This window comes from Onychomys torridus, chromosome 10, assembly GCF_903995425.1.
Source record: "Onychomys torridus chromosome 10, mOncTor1.1, whole genome shotgun sequence".
Taxonomy (NCBI): domain Eukaryota; kingdom Metazoa; phylum Chordata; class Mammalia; order Rodentia; family Cricetidae; genus Onychomys; species Onychomys torridus.
In genome coordinates, this window is record NC_050452.1 from 69,918,643 (window position 1) to 69,932,122 (window position 13,480).

Here is a 13,480-nt window from a genome sequence, read left to right on the forward strand (position 1 = left end):
GGAAACTTCACAAATAGACTAAGAAAGTCTGGTGGTGGATGGTAGGACAAAGTTAGAGAGACAGGTGAAGGCTGAAGTTCTGGGAGCCTTGCATGAGTGAATATGATATACTGGCTAGGTGGAACTCCAGCTGAAATCCCAAGAGGCATTGCTGCTCATGGGAAAATGCCTCCCTCCCCCACCCCCATGCTTGAATACATGGGCCATTGATGAAGATTTTTGTATCAGAAGCTTGGGCTCAACGGTGGGTGCTTGTAAACATGGAAAGAAAGACTGATTTCTACCAAGCACAGTGCATACCAAGGCTGTCATTCCATGCTCACAGTTAACAACCGACATGACAGTGCCAGCATTTTTTAAGTTATCATGAGGAATAAGTGTTTTATACCCCAAAGACAAAGTGGTGGCAAAGAATTTCTAAACACACCATGACATGGAAAGGTGTGTCCTGGTCTGCTGAAGCCTATGCAGAAAGTGTTGAATCTGGACTGAGGAGGGGATAGCCAGAAGGGAAGCTGAGCTGGGGAGAGAGGAAGTAATGTATGTTTCCACAGAGTGGGAGGTGATTGCCACAAAATTCATTGATTGATCCCCTGACTCTGTGTCTGTTTCTTTGCAAGCCTCTGGCACCTCCAGCTTTTCTTGAGCATGCAGAGTCCTGTGTGTAACAACTTAGGCTGGATTCCTTCCCTGGGGAACGCTTAAAGAGACAGTGACAAGCTAATAGACCAGCAGCTTAAGAATGCAGCAGTGATTTATTTTACTACTTAGGTGGGGTGCACTAGGTGACTCCTGTGGAGTTCAGCTGGGCCCAAATGACTGTGGTTTTAATAGGATGCACATCTGTTCTTACGACTATTGTAAACAGCACCAACCTCCACAATGTCAGTGCCCATGCCTGTCCAAGGTCAGATTTCCACTGAATGCAAAAACAAACATGTTGGAAATCCTGTGATAACATTTTTCTGGGCTATCTGAGACATTCTTTTTCTAGCTGTTTTATTTTTGTTGGTGTTGTTTGGTGTACATGTCTAAAACCTGAGCTCTAGGGAGTGATTTAAGGCAGAGAGAGAGGCACCTCGAGAGGAAGCCTGTTAATGACCCCTGCTCTCTGAAAGCATTTTAAAAACAGCCTTCAACTGCTTGCCAAGTGGGCAGCTAGCAGCCATTTGTTTTTCAAGCTTGTTATTCTCTGCCTTGACTAACTTTCTTCAAAAAGGCTTCTCCTTCCCATCCTCCACTCTCCTTCCCTCAGCCCCCTTCCTGTACACTCTCAGCTTTTGGCCTAGGCTGACCTGCTCACCCTGGCCTCCTCCCAGCAACCTGACACCTGGGCAAGAGATGGAATGGGCCAATCACTGGACCTGTAGCGTCTGCTCTGCCCCCAACCAGCTTGCTTGCCTAGAACCCACTCTCCACTCTCAGCCTGTGAGATGACAGTGAGCAGAGGGGACACCCATGCTCAGTGCCCAGGATGATCATTTAGAAGTTCAGTCATGCATAGTGGAGCCTCCCAAGGATGAAGGCCTGGATCTGTCACAGGACACCAATAGAAAGATCTAGAAAACAGTTGTTCATTCATGCCCGGAACTTAGAAGAAACATCAATGTGTGGATTACATTTATGAATCAGTTTTACTCAGGAGAAAAAATAATAATGAAATAAAAAGATACAAGGGATAATGCAACCATACAATCATTTTTAGATAAATGGAAAAGAGTCAGAACGGGTAGTTGAAATCATGAACTAGAGGATCAAGTTCCACAGTGACGATTCTTTCCCTTCACAATGTACTTATCATGTTGTATCCTGTGGTCTACACACAAAATGCCAGGTGGTGATCCTGAGGTCTGTCCTAGAGGCCCAAAGTCCTGTGTGCACTCCCACATGCCCACATAGGCCCACTGTAGGTCAGGCACAGATCCAGGCCCAGGAAGAGAGATCTTCAAGTCTCTGCAGTGGTGGAGATGGTGCCTTAGTGGTTCTGTCAAACTGTCCATTAATACAGAAGTAAGGGCCTGGGGAGATGGCTCAGTGCATGAACTGCTTGCTATAAAGATTGAGGACCTGGGTTTGGAATCCCAGAAGCCATGCCAGAGCAGGGAATGGCTGAACACACTCATCACCTCATCACCGGGAGGAGCAGAAAAAGATGGATAGCAGAAGCTCATTGGCCAACCAGTGTAGCCAAAATGATGGGCTTCACATGTAGTGAGAGATCCTGCCCCCACCCCAAAAAAGAGACTGGTAGAACTGGCAAGGTAGCTTAGCTGGTGTAGGTGTTTGGTGCCAAATCTGACCTCCCCAGAAGCCACATGGTGGAAGGAGCAAAATTAACTCCCTGAAGTCCTCTGACCTCAACCCACATACTATGTGTATGATAGGCACATGAACACAGTAAATAAAGATGCTGGTGTCCACGTCTGGCCTGTGCATGTGCACATATAGGCACGCACCATCTCTCTCTCTCTCTCTCTCTCTCTCTCTCTCTCTCTCTCTCTCACTCACACACACACACACACACACACACACACACACATATGCAGAGAGAGAGAGAGAGAGAGAGAAGAGAAGAGAGAGTAAACAAATAAGTAAACAGAAATGTGAAATAAAATCTAAGCCATGAGTCACAAAGGAGGAAGCCTGCAAGGTCAGGGTGGGGATAGAGTACTTGACAGAAGCAGAAGGGAATTGATGTGGAAGCAGAGGCTGAAGAGGGAAGACAAGGCACATCTCGGAAAGGGCTTTGGGGCAGGGAGTACAAGGTTTTCAAGTGCCAAGAGACAAGTTAGCCCAGGCAGAGGGAAGAGGAGGGTTGTGAAGTTAGATTAGCTAACTAGTTGTCATCAAGCAATTGTGCAAGGGACCAGAAATCCCCGGGAAGCATTTGATAAAGCCTAGGGAATGTCTGCAAAGAACAGAGAGTATGCTGAACCGAACTAATTAGATGAGCTAAAGATGCATAACAATGAAGGCTTATGATAGTAAATGTATTTAATGAATTTTAACAAATTAACTCAATTTAAAAACATTTAATCTCTTTGTGGAAAATGCCTTAACAGAGTGCCTAAACATTACTTGGATCGGAGCTGTGCTTGTTAAATAGTCTGCCTTTCTATGTAGGCTAATGTTTTCTGGACCTTTCTCCAATTCAGCTGACACAGTAAAGCAGCTAGACATGTGCCTGGCTGAAGTCGCTGTCCCCACAGTTGCTCAACAGGCTTCTGTCGAGCCCACAGCCGAGGTCCATGCTCTTCTCTTCCTAGATGAGCAGAGGGCCTCAAGGGGCGAAGAAGAAGACAACTGTGATGGTGACTTGGATGTGGGAGAGACAGCCGCATCTCCACCTTGACCTGGGCACTTCCTCCATCCCAAATCCTGCCCTCTAAAACAATTTTAAGTAATTAAGTTTCTTTAAATGCATTTTTATCCCCAGTGGAAATGCAAAGAGAATGTTGGAGAGATGTGTGAGGCATTAATTACTCAAATCTGACTGGCGGAGGGGGGGTGGGTCGGAGGGCTGTTTCTATGAATGAATGCACTTCATTAATTTTTCCCTCCAGCTCTTCCTGTTTCCCAGATATAATCTATTTTCTCTCATCCCAGGGGCGACAAAGGGACAACAAAAGAAGGATTCGGTGATTTGAGATTCCAGAACTTCTCTCTGCTGAAAAATAGGTCAGAATGTTTACTTATTTACTACTAGAGGAGTGAAAGTTTTAATTCCGTGATAGATAAACTGACTATCTCACATACACAGAAATACACACACACACACACACACACACACACACACACATTCATGCACAGCATCACACAAAGAGAAACACACACACACATAGACTCACACAGAGAGAGAGAAATTCACACACAGACTCACACATTCACATACAGAGAGACTCAAATATACATAGACTCAGGCACACACACACACATACGCAGAGAAAGACTCACATACAGAAACTCACATACACATACACACAGACTCATACACACAAAAACAATATTATTCTCAATGGATTACTTCACGGAAGTGAAGAAAGGACTTGAGGTGGGTTGGCCAGACAGCTAGCGTATGACCACACCTTGGCTGATGGGGCCCTGGTCTCCACAGCTGTGTTGGCCAGGGCCTCTTCTACAGTCCACCCACTGGGATAATGGGTTGTAGACACTAAACTGAAACCTGATGCTTGGAACATGTGACTCGCCTAAGTCCTCCAGAGGTGGTCTCTCTTCCCAGCAGTACCCAAGACGTCCTTATCTATCAAGTGCTGGCACCCTCATCTAGATCATGTCCATCTTCTCCATGTGTTCTCCAGGCCCTGCCATGTGCTGCTCTGCTGCAGCTCTGAGATCCTAAGGCACACTGGGGCAGGTGAACTCCCTCTGCACAGTGAACAAATGCCCTCGAGACAGAATAGACAAGTTCCTTTTCACAAACATTTTAAGGAAAGGGAAATTTGTAGCTGCGCTCAGACTTCTTTAATGTTTACATTATGCACATTTGAATAATGCATTTTAAGTCTGTTTTTCTTATTTCTTGACAAAAGCAAGAGATGAGAAATGGAAGGGTTAGAAGCCTTCCTTCCAAGAGAGAAGGTTGAAGCAATTACATACATCAAAGTAATATTTACAGTTACATTTTGGGGGGAAAGACAGAGAGGAGAGTGGTGTTTTTTTTTTTTCTTTTTTTTTTTTTTCAGAAGCAAATTATTTCAGGATGTGTCATAGCATGCTCAAGATATATTAAAAAAGAGCAACTGATGATGCTTCTGCAACCTGTTCCAGGCCATTTATAAACCAATTTTTTTTTAAATTCCCATATTCACACAAATATCTGTACCACGGCATATTTTATAATGAAAGCATTATATGAATATAAATTAGTTTTTGAGATATATAAATCAAATTAAAATGTCTGAAAATGACATATTTCGGTCCACTCTCTTCCTTTAGTATCTGTTAAACCAATGTGTTCATTTCCCATAAAACGACAATCACTGGCATTGAGCAATGGAGGAGGGGGCAGCTGCCGATGGGCAGTGTCACCGTACATATCGAGTCCTCCGGGCCTGAGCTGAAACCTCAGCCAACCTGCTAACTGATGGTGTGGCTTCCAGCAGCTCTCTCCGGCTGTAGACTTTAGAAATGTTACTTGGGAAACTATGGTTCTTCTTTATAGCTGAATACCCTGCACTCAAGACAGTGTGATATTTGGAGAGTGAATCAGTGGTCTCTTCCATTTCTGGACCATAGTAGATTCTCAATAAATAATTATTGAGTACTTAATATATGCTAGGTTATATTTTAAGAGCTTATTAAGTAGCTCTGAACTCTACCAATCATATCCTCCGTCTCCCATTCAAGAGTGAGAAAACTAAAAAAAAAAAAAAAAAACCTCCCTGGGGCTACCCAGCTAGTTGTAACAGAATAAACTGCAGAGCCATCTTTATTAATAAGGTAGAAAACAGCAATGGTGCTCACCTCTTGCTGCTTTCACATCATTAAGCATGGATATTAACTCCCCATCTCAAGCATCCACCAAGTTCTTGGTAAGGTGCATTGCCAAGCTTAATGCTAGGGCACACATGAATGGTATGACCCAGGCTGTACAGACCATTCCCAAATCTATAATCTTCCTAAGATAAGAGAGTCCTACAGGTATTTTCAAGGTATTTGCCTGGCTACATTGACAGCAACCATTTCTCTTGTGTACAATTTCCTGTGAACATAGAAGCAGAAACACTGGTGAGTGCCACACTCAGTATCGGGCACTAGCATGCACCATATACCCCAAGAGGAGAGTGTAAATACAACACTCACAAGTTTGATCTGAAACAGTTATCTTTAGGACTAAAGATTCATTATAAAAATGTCTAAGGAGGTGGCCCACTGTGGTCATCATTGCAGAAATAGTAAGTCAGGGTAGCTAGATTTGAATCAGAATTGAACTTCAAATCCACTCTTACCCCTGAACTCTAATGATCATCACACAGCTGGTCTACTCTATCTGTAGCACTCATCTATGGGTTCAACCAGCCATAGGTCAGAAACATTCTGCACTGAGCATGTGCAGTTTCCTTGTTCTTATTTCCTAAGTCATGCTATCATCTGTTTGCTTCATATCCATATTGTATTATAAGTAATCAAGACAGATTTAAAGTCTACAGGAGTAATGCACAGGTTTGAAACAAATACGAAAGTATTTGTTAAAGGAGATTTGAGCACCCATAGATTTTGGTACTCATGAGGATAAGGGGCTGAAACCAATGCCCTGCGGACACCAAGTAACATGTGTGTTTGTTTTTCTGTTCCTAAGCATTACTAAATCTCTTCCTGCAGAGAATTCCCCATCAAGGAGGAACACAGGCATTGCACTCCTAGTTATCACACTACATCCATGATAAGGGTGATATCTCCTGCAATGATATCTGGAGGTTAGGCCTGGTACAGGCAATCTTAGCATCCCTACGAACTCAGAAAGGCAGGTTCCCAGACCCCAAGAACCTGTGAGAGGTGCAAGACTTGAGAGGCAGTCACCTGTGTTAAAATTAGCCCTCCCATGATTTTCAGATGCTCACTCAGATTTAAGAACCTCAGTCAGAAGTTTTGCTTCTGACAGCTCAAACCTTAGAGCTAGAGTCATAGGCTTCTGGTCTCATCCTTGCTCTTCCATTCTGGCTGAATGGCATCCAATGGATGGAAGGAAGATGATCTCAAATACAGGATGGAGTGTGATGAAGGAGTGTGGTGTGAGAGTCTTTCCTACTATAATCATTTCTAACCCTTTACATGATCTATAAGATCCCTGCATTGAGCCCTGAGGATTGTAAAATGAAGAACACACAGCTCTAGCCATCGGAATGCTCAACCTGCAATGGGGTGGGAAGGTTGGGGTGCAAAAACACAAACATATCACTCTTGTAAAGCAGTAAGCCATGTGAATGATAGAAGATAAGCAGACCCTGTGGGGGTCCAGGGCCATAGGATCTCTTGATCAACCAAAGGTCTAGCCAAATCCAGACTCCAGCAAGCAGCAAACCCAACATTCTAATCCCTGTCTTCATTTTCCACAAAGGAATCCCCCTTTCCTATCCCAAACCTGTAGCAACAGCTCTCCAAGTGACAAGGTACAGATGGCTGTGACTTCTCAAGGCCCTGAAGGGGCAGTCCTCACCTTTAGGAGGCAGGAGCTTCTTCTATTCTATGCACTAGGACGCCCTCTGCTGGGCCCCTGAGACCATGTAAGAACAGGAGCTGGCTAGCAATATTGTCTGTCTGCTCTCCCACACTCTGGTTTTCTCTTGTGCTACATAGCAAGCTGCTCCAGGACCTCATAGCACTGAGAGATCCCAGGGGTCGCTTACTGCCTCCACTCCATTGTTCAGAAGATAGGGTAAGCTTCCAAGAGATCTCACAAGCAAAACTTTCGCTGAACATCCAACATGCTCTCAAAGTATGCAAGCATCCACTGGGGTGTCTGCTATCTTTTCTCTGAGCCACGACAAGCTCTTAGGAGTAGTTGCCAGATAAACATCTGATGAAAGGTACAAAGCAAATGTAAGGATAAAGTCAAGACCCATGACAGCTTAGTAATGCTGATAACGTGGGTTGTTGGAGACGTTACTGTGCCCATAGTCCTACAGTGTCAAGTGCGTACTGGATACTTAGATGGATGGCAAAAAGAACTCTAACCTGGGACAAGGATGGAAGAGAAAGGAGTAAGAATGGAAGGCAGAGGCCAAGCAGGGAGAGTCAAAGAGAGGTGCAGAGGATTTCCAACTCTTCAGCTCCCTGAAACAATGTCCCAGCTAAAGCGGGTGACAAGGCATCCTGCTGTCTGACTTGTCTGCTGTAATGCCCTTCCAGCTGGTCAACTTCATCTTCAGTTTTCAGTCTTTGTCAGAGACACTCACTGCTTATCTGCAGAGGACTGTAACTCTCCAGGACATGCGGAAGTCCATCAGTAGAAGGAGCGTGTGAATAACCACATGTAGCCTTCTAACTCCACTGCTATATGTTACTAGAGTAAGCAGTTACACACGAGCTGGAGTAGAGGTAGTCCAGATGGTTCCTAGGTAAGGGGAAGTTCACGGAGATATGGGTGCTACCAAACATGGGGACTTTCCAAGACATTCACCCCCAAACAATGTTCGCCAATGAACCAGATGAAAAGCTTCTGGACTTGAATAGTGTTGACTGTGTGGCTGTATCTGATAGCCACAGATACTTACAGTTGTTATGTATGAAAGAGGAACAGTCTGGAAACTCACCAGGGAAGTCTTTAAGACACAACAGACCCATTTGTTCACTTACTAAATAGGAAGCTGAGATGATTTCACCTTGAATGAATTTCATCACCTTCCAAGTACCATGGGATGGAAGGCCCTCCCCAATCTCTACTCCAGTGAAATGTAGACCTCCTCCCTTCTAAGAGGATTCAGAGGATTTTTGTGAAGAAGAGTCTTCCTATGTTTGGATAGTCTATTGGCCTTGTTGGGATAGGACACGGCCTGCAAAGCATCTCTAGGCCTACATCCTCATGGGATGCTTAGGATCCATGCATCCCTGAGCATGTGTATGTCACATACAATTTCTCACCAATCTGCTCCCTCCTGCTCATTCACCAACATGCTTGTAATATGGGCCAAGCTCCAGGCACCATATGAGGCACCTATCTTCTTTTAGGGGCCACTATAGTTAGTCTGATAATTCAAGATGCATTCTATTCAAGTTTTGTAGTTGAATTCAATTAAATAAGTGTAAGGTATTTGTCCGGGCAACAAAGGAGATTTTGTGGTCACTTGAGAAATAAGGAAGACACTCACACCCATCCATTATGTTCTTTTCCCCACACTGCTGGAAACCCCAATTGGTCCCTTTCCAACCAATCCTGTGTGTTCCTGAGATACCTTCCTGAGACACAGCTCTGTACATCCTTGCCATGCCAAACTCTCTGTTGTACCTCTAGTCACACCAGCTTGATAACTGAACCCTGCAAGTTCTCTACCTGTTGAGCATTCTGTGTGTCCAAACCTTAGCCCCACAGTCTTCTAGTGGGAACGTCCTCCTCTGAATAGGGAGTCACCCAACTGGGTGTGAAGCAAAGCACCTTTGACCCCAGGAAAACTAACCATAGTCATCCACCTGTGAAATAAGAGGAATTGCTTATATCTTTGATACCCCATTTGACACAAGCATTCTATAAGATCCTCAATTGTTCCCCAGGACAGTTTGTGTGAGATCATTTTTGTAACATGCTCAGTTCCCAATACATACCTTCAAGTCAAGAAGGGAAAATACCAAACTTAGAAATTTGTGTTCTCCTTCACGTCTCTCTGTGTTTAAAACAAGTTTAGTAACTCCTAAATACGTCAATTGTCTTTCAAAGGCTACAGAATTTGATTCTGGAGCAACCTTGCATTTTCATGAATAGGACTATCATAAGATGCAGAATTCAAATCAGTCACTCCTGGAAGCTCGGGAAATGAAGAAGGCTGATGATGTAATATCGCATGGATCACTTCCCGAGGGTTTGCTGCCAAATTTCAAGGGACAGTGAGTTATTAGTCTCTATTCCAGGAGGTCGACCCTGGAGACAGGGCTGAGTCCCATCTCTATGGGACCCAAATAACACACCATTTACACTGTGTTCCCATGGATAGGAAGGACACAGGAACACATCCACTGTGCCAAGCAGCAGGAGGGGGGCGGGGAGGGGAGAGTTTGTTTTAGTATCCTTTAAAAATTAAAGCTCATTAAATGCATTAAATTATTTAAAGGATTTAAAAATTAAAAATAATTCCAAATTTCAAATCTATTTATAATAAGATTACATATCAGAAAACCACAGACACGGGAAGGCCAACCTTGATCATTCTATAGTTCGTGGAGTTGCCTGCCACAGTGAGGACATCTGACACACACACAGGAAAAGCCAAGGAAGGAAACCCTGCTTCCTTCAGGCCCAATTGTAGAAGGGAGCCTCGAGTATAAGGGCAGAGGATGCTGCCAGTCGTGTGCTCTATCCAGCTGTGGCCCATTTGCACATGGTTCTGTTATTGATGCTGTTGACAAAAGGAAGCCAGAATGCACCTTGTGATTCCCTGGCAAAGGGCAGCTTGCTAACAGGCCAGCCTCGCTGGAGCACAGGCAGAGCACATCAAATCCCCATGAAGTCAGCGTCTTTCACTCATCACCATGGGCTGTCAGGCTGCAAAGAGCATTAACACAGGAGCCTTTCCAGAGAGCTCGGCAGCTGCTGGTGTCAGGATGATGTCCACACTCCATCCAGACGAACCCACAGTGTCCAGCCTCCCTCTTCTTCCATCTCAGGCAACAGTGCCAGCTTCCCCACCCCCAAGCCATGTCTCCATCAGCTCTCTGGATAGCAGCAGGCTCAGCTGGAATAACACCCCCCCTTCCCTGTTTTGCTGAGGCTTCCTCTGCTAATTCACATGCTTGCATTGACGCACAGACAGCCCCCAGGGTGCAGAATCCCCAGGGACGTGGTATATGAATACCCAACCATCATTTCGAGGCCCCACCCAGAGTGAAGCAGATAAGCCACTTTCAGACAGCCTTGGCAATAGGGAGGAAGCTTCCAGATACACAGCCCTCTGCAAGCTATGTTGCTGCTCTAGGCTTGTGAATAACAAGGAAGTCGGAGTGGAAACCTGACTCTGGCGATAGCGTGTTGAGCCACTCTAGGCGGGTTAAGCTTTAGTTACAACGGCAGAGTGGAGGATGGAGATCCAATTGGCTAAAGCCTATGCCAGAAACCTGTATCTGTTGCCTCCAAATGGCTTCTCTGCCCTTGTGTATTACTATTGCTTGTGTATAACATAAAAACACATAACATGAAATCAGCACCCACACATTCAGCTGTGCACACAGCGCCGTTAACTATGGGCACGCTGCAGCCACTAGATCATCTCTAAGACCTGTTTTCTTGTAAAAACCAAAACACTGTACCCTTGAGTGCCCCATCCTTCTCGTGTCCCTGGCAGCCACCCTTCCACTCTGTGTCACCCTAACAGCAATGCCGGATAGTATTTGTCTCTTCAGAGCTTCTAAACAGTGACAGCTATGGCCTTCTGTAAGTCAAAAGTAAAAGAAGGAGCTGGGCTGTTACCTATCTGTAATCCCAGCACCCTGGGTGCCGAAATGCAGGGATTATAGAGAGTTCAAAGCAAGGCCACCCTGGACTATAGACAGACTTTGTCTCAAAAATATTCTTTTGTTGATTGATCAATCCATAAATATAAAATAAGAGCATTGCATCTGCAGGGAACAGAAATTGAGAAAGTAAGTGTAAATAGGTCAAAACTCGGCTGAAAACCGTGGGGGCTGGTCAGTACCCAGACAGGCACTCAAGGTTTGGTTTGGCTTTGTTTTCCATCATCTTTTGTTCAGCACATTGTGTGCCAAAGGGCCTCAGCCCAGGATCTGAGGAGAGGGAAAACACAAGCCCAGCTCAGGCCTCAGCTTTGACGAACTAGCAAATCAGACTATGTGATCGCCAGTGTTACCTTCTAAGATACTGGGGAGGCCAAAGTCAGAAGACAGCGAATACAAGGTCAGAGTCCTCCCTAGGACGTGCAGAAGACTTCTCCTGAGGCTCAGAAGTCCCAGGTTCACACCTACACCTGACCCACTTTGGAATCCCAACCTAGAGTCCCTGGAATACTTACTCAGGTTCATAATGAGCTCACTGTACACAATTCTATTGCACATGTCATAAGTAGCACATCTGGAGGCCCTGTGAGGCTTAATGAACAGCCAGAAAGTCAGGGGGAAGACCATGTGTCCAAGTGACAGGAAAGTACTCACAGGCCCCCACAAAGGATTTGCTTCTCACTAGGTAATGGACTGGTAGTTCCTGCTGAAGCTCAGGCAACTTGAAAGGGTACCAACAGCTAACCACAGGGCTCTAGGCTGCAGATGCACCGTGGCTCCCAAGTGAGACTCACCACATCCCATAGGTATGGGTAGAGAGAGCAGGCTGGAGGGGAAGCCAAGCTTGAGGCAATTTCCTTGCCTCTTCGTGGCTGTCTGGATTGGGCTATTTGTGCAGCCCTGCACCCTGTTTCTTGTCTGGGAAGACAATAGTTCCCCAAGGTCATTTGGAAGATGAAGGGAGGGCATCAGGATAGGCAGGAATCTGGACTCCTGAGCTCCGGTCTCCTGGTTACTGACGCTTCATTGCTTAACTATTGTGTGCCCAACGTCCCGGCCACCAGATAGGCCTCATAAATATTTACATGCAATGTGTGTTGCGATGCTCAATTAATTGCAGCTGTGACGCACTTAGAGAGCCTCGGAGGAAAGGTGTGCATAGAGAGCCAGGGGTTATTAAATGCACAAACAAGTCAGAGCACGGAAGCAGCAGCCTGTGGAGCTTTCCATTGCCCTGGGGCTTTTCAGACCAGAGCCCAAATTTAGGGAAAAGCTGCTCCTAAGGGAACACTGTCCAAGGATGACATTTGTGACTATGCCAAGAACTTGTCATCAGAGCACGAGCAAAGACATGCACATGTGATTTGCCAAAGAGGAAATGCATGTAATAACTCAGACTCCTTAGCCATCTCAGAAATGAAACTGGTGTGATAAGGGTCAAGTGTCAAGTGGGTACAGTAGTACTGGAACTTAGATCCTGGCGGGGAGACACCACGTGGATGGTCACTTCACATTCAGTGGATAAGAATGTCAGTTAATACGCATCAACACAGAGCATCCAGAAAGCATCTGAGAAATGTGCTACAAGGGCCTGAGGATGCCCGCACTACTTGGCACTTTCCTTTAACTAGATTATTATCTGTCCGTGTAGACATTCAGAGATGACACTGAAATGCCAGAATGGATGAGCTTTGCAATCTTGTGTACAATAGTCAAAATTAGCAGGAACCCAAATCTGCTCCAAAAGTGCCACACAGCCAACAAATGTGTTTTTCAATAACACTGCATAATAAAGTGTCACAGTGGCATCCTACACGCTCTCATAGAAAGACACTTAAACACCTATATACCTTAATGTGTGCCTCCGGGCCTGCAAGCCAGTTCAGTGGGTAAGAGTGCTGATGCAGTTGTGATGACTTGAGTTCCATAACTGTAACCTACCCAAAAGGCCTAGCGTGGGACAGGCATCTGTAATCACAGCCCTCATAGGTGAGATGGAAGCATTGCCTGGCAGCTTACAGGACTGGCTATTCTGGAGTGTGAAGACAGCAACAAGAGGCCTCAACAGGGTAGATGCAGAGAACCAAGTCCAAAGAGCTAACCCCTGACCTCCCCACATGTGCCATGACATGGGAACAACCATACACACACACACACACACACACACACATACAAACACACACACACACACACACACACACACACACACGCACGCACGCACGCACGCGCATGCACACGCACACGCACACACACACACATGCATCATTCACACACAATAACACTTTGCTTTGATTTTAAATGT

General features: G+C 45.4%; 1 protein-coding gene across 1 annotated transcript in view; it reads left to right on the forward strand.

Moving 5' to 3' along the window:
- Clnk (cytokine dependent hematopoietic cell linker) overlaps window positions 1–13,480 on the forward strand; it is a 286,854-nt gene that overhangs the window by 193,553 nt on the left and 79,821 nt on the right. Inside the window, exons 3-5 of the mRNA XM_036200349.1 lie at window positions 3,156–3,322; window positions 3,437–3,465; window positions 3,607–3,678. Of these exons, the coding sequence (XP_036056242.1) occupies window positions 3,156–3,322; window positions 3,437–3,465; window positions 3,607–3,678 (268 nt within the window). The remainder of the gene's footprint in view (window positions 1–3,155; window positions 3,323–3,436; window positions 3,466–3,606; window positions 3,679–13,480) is intronic.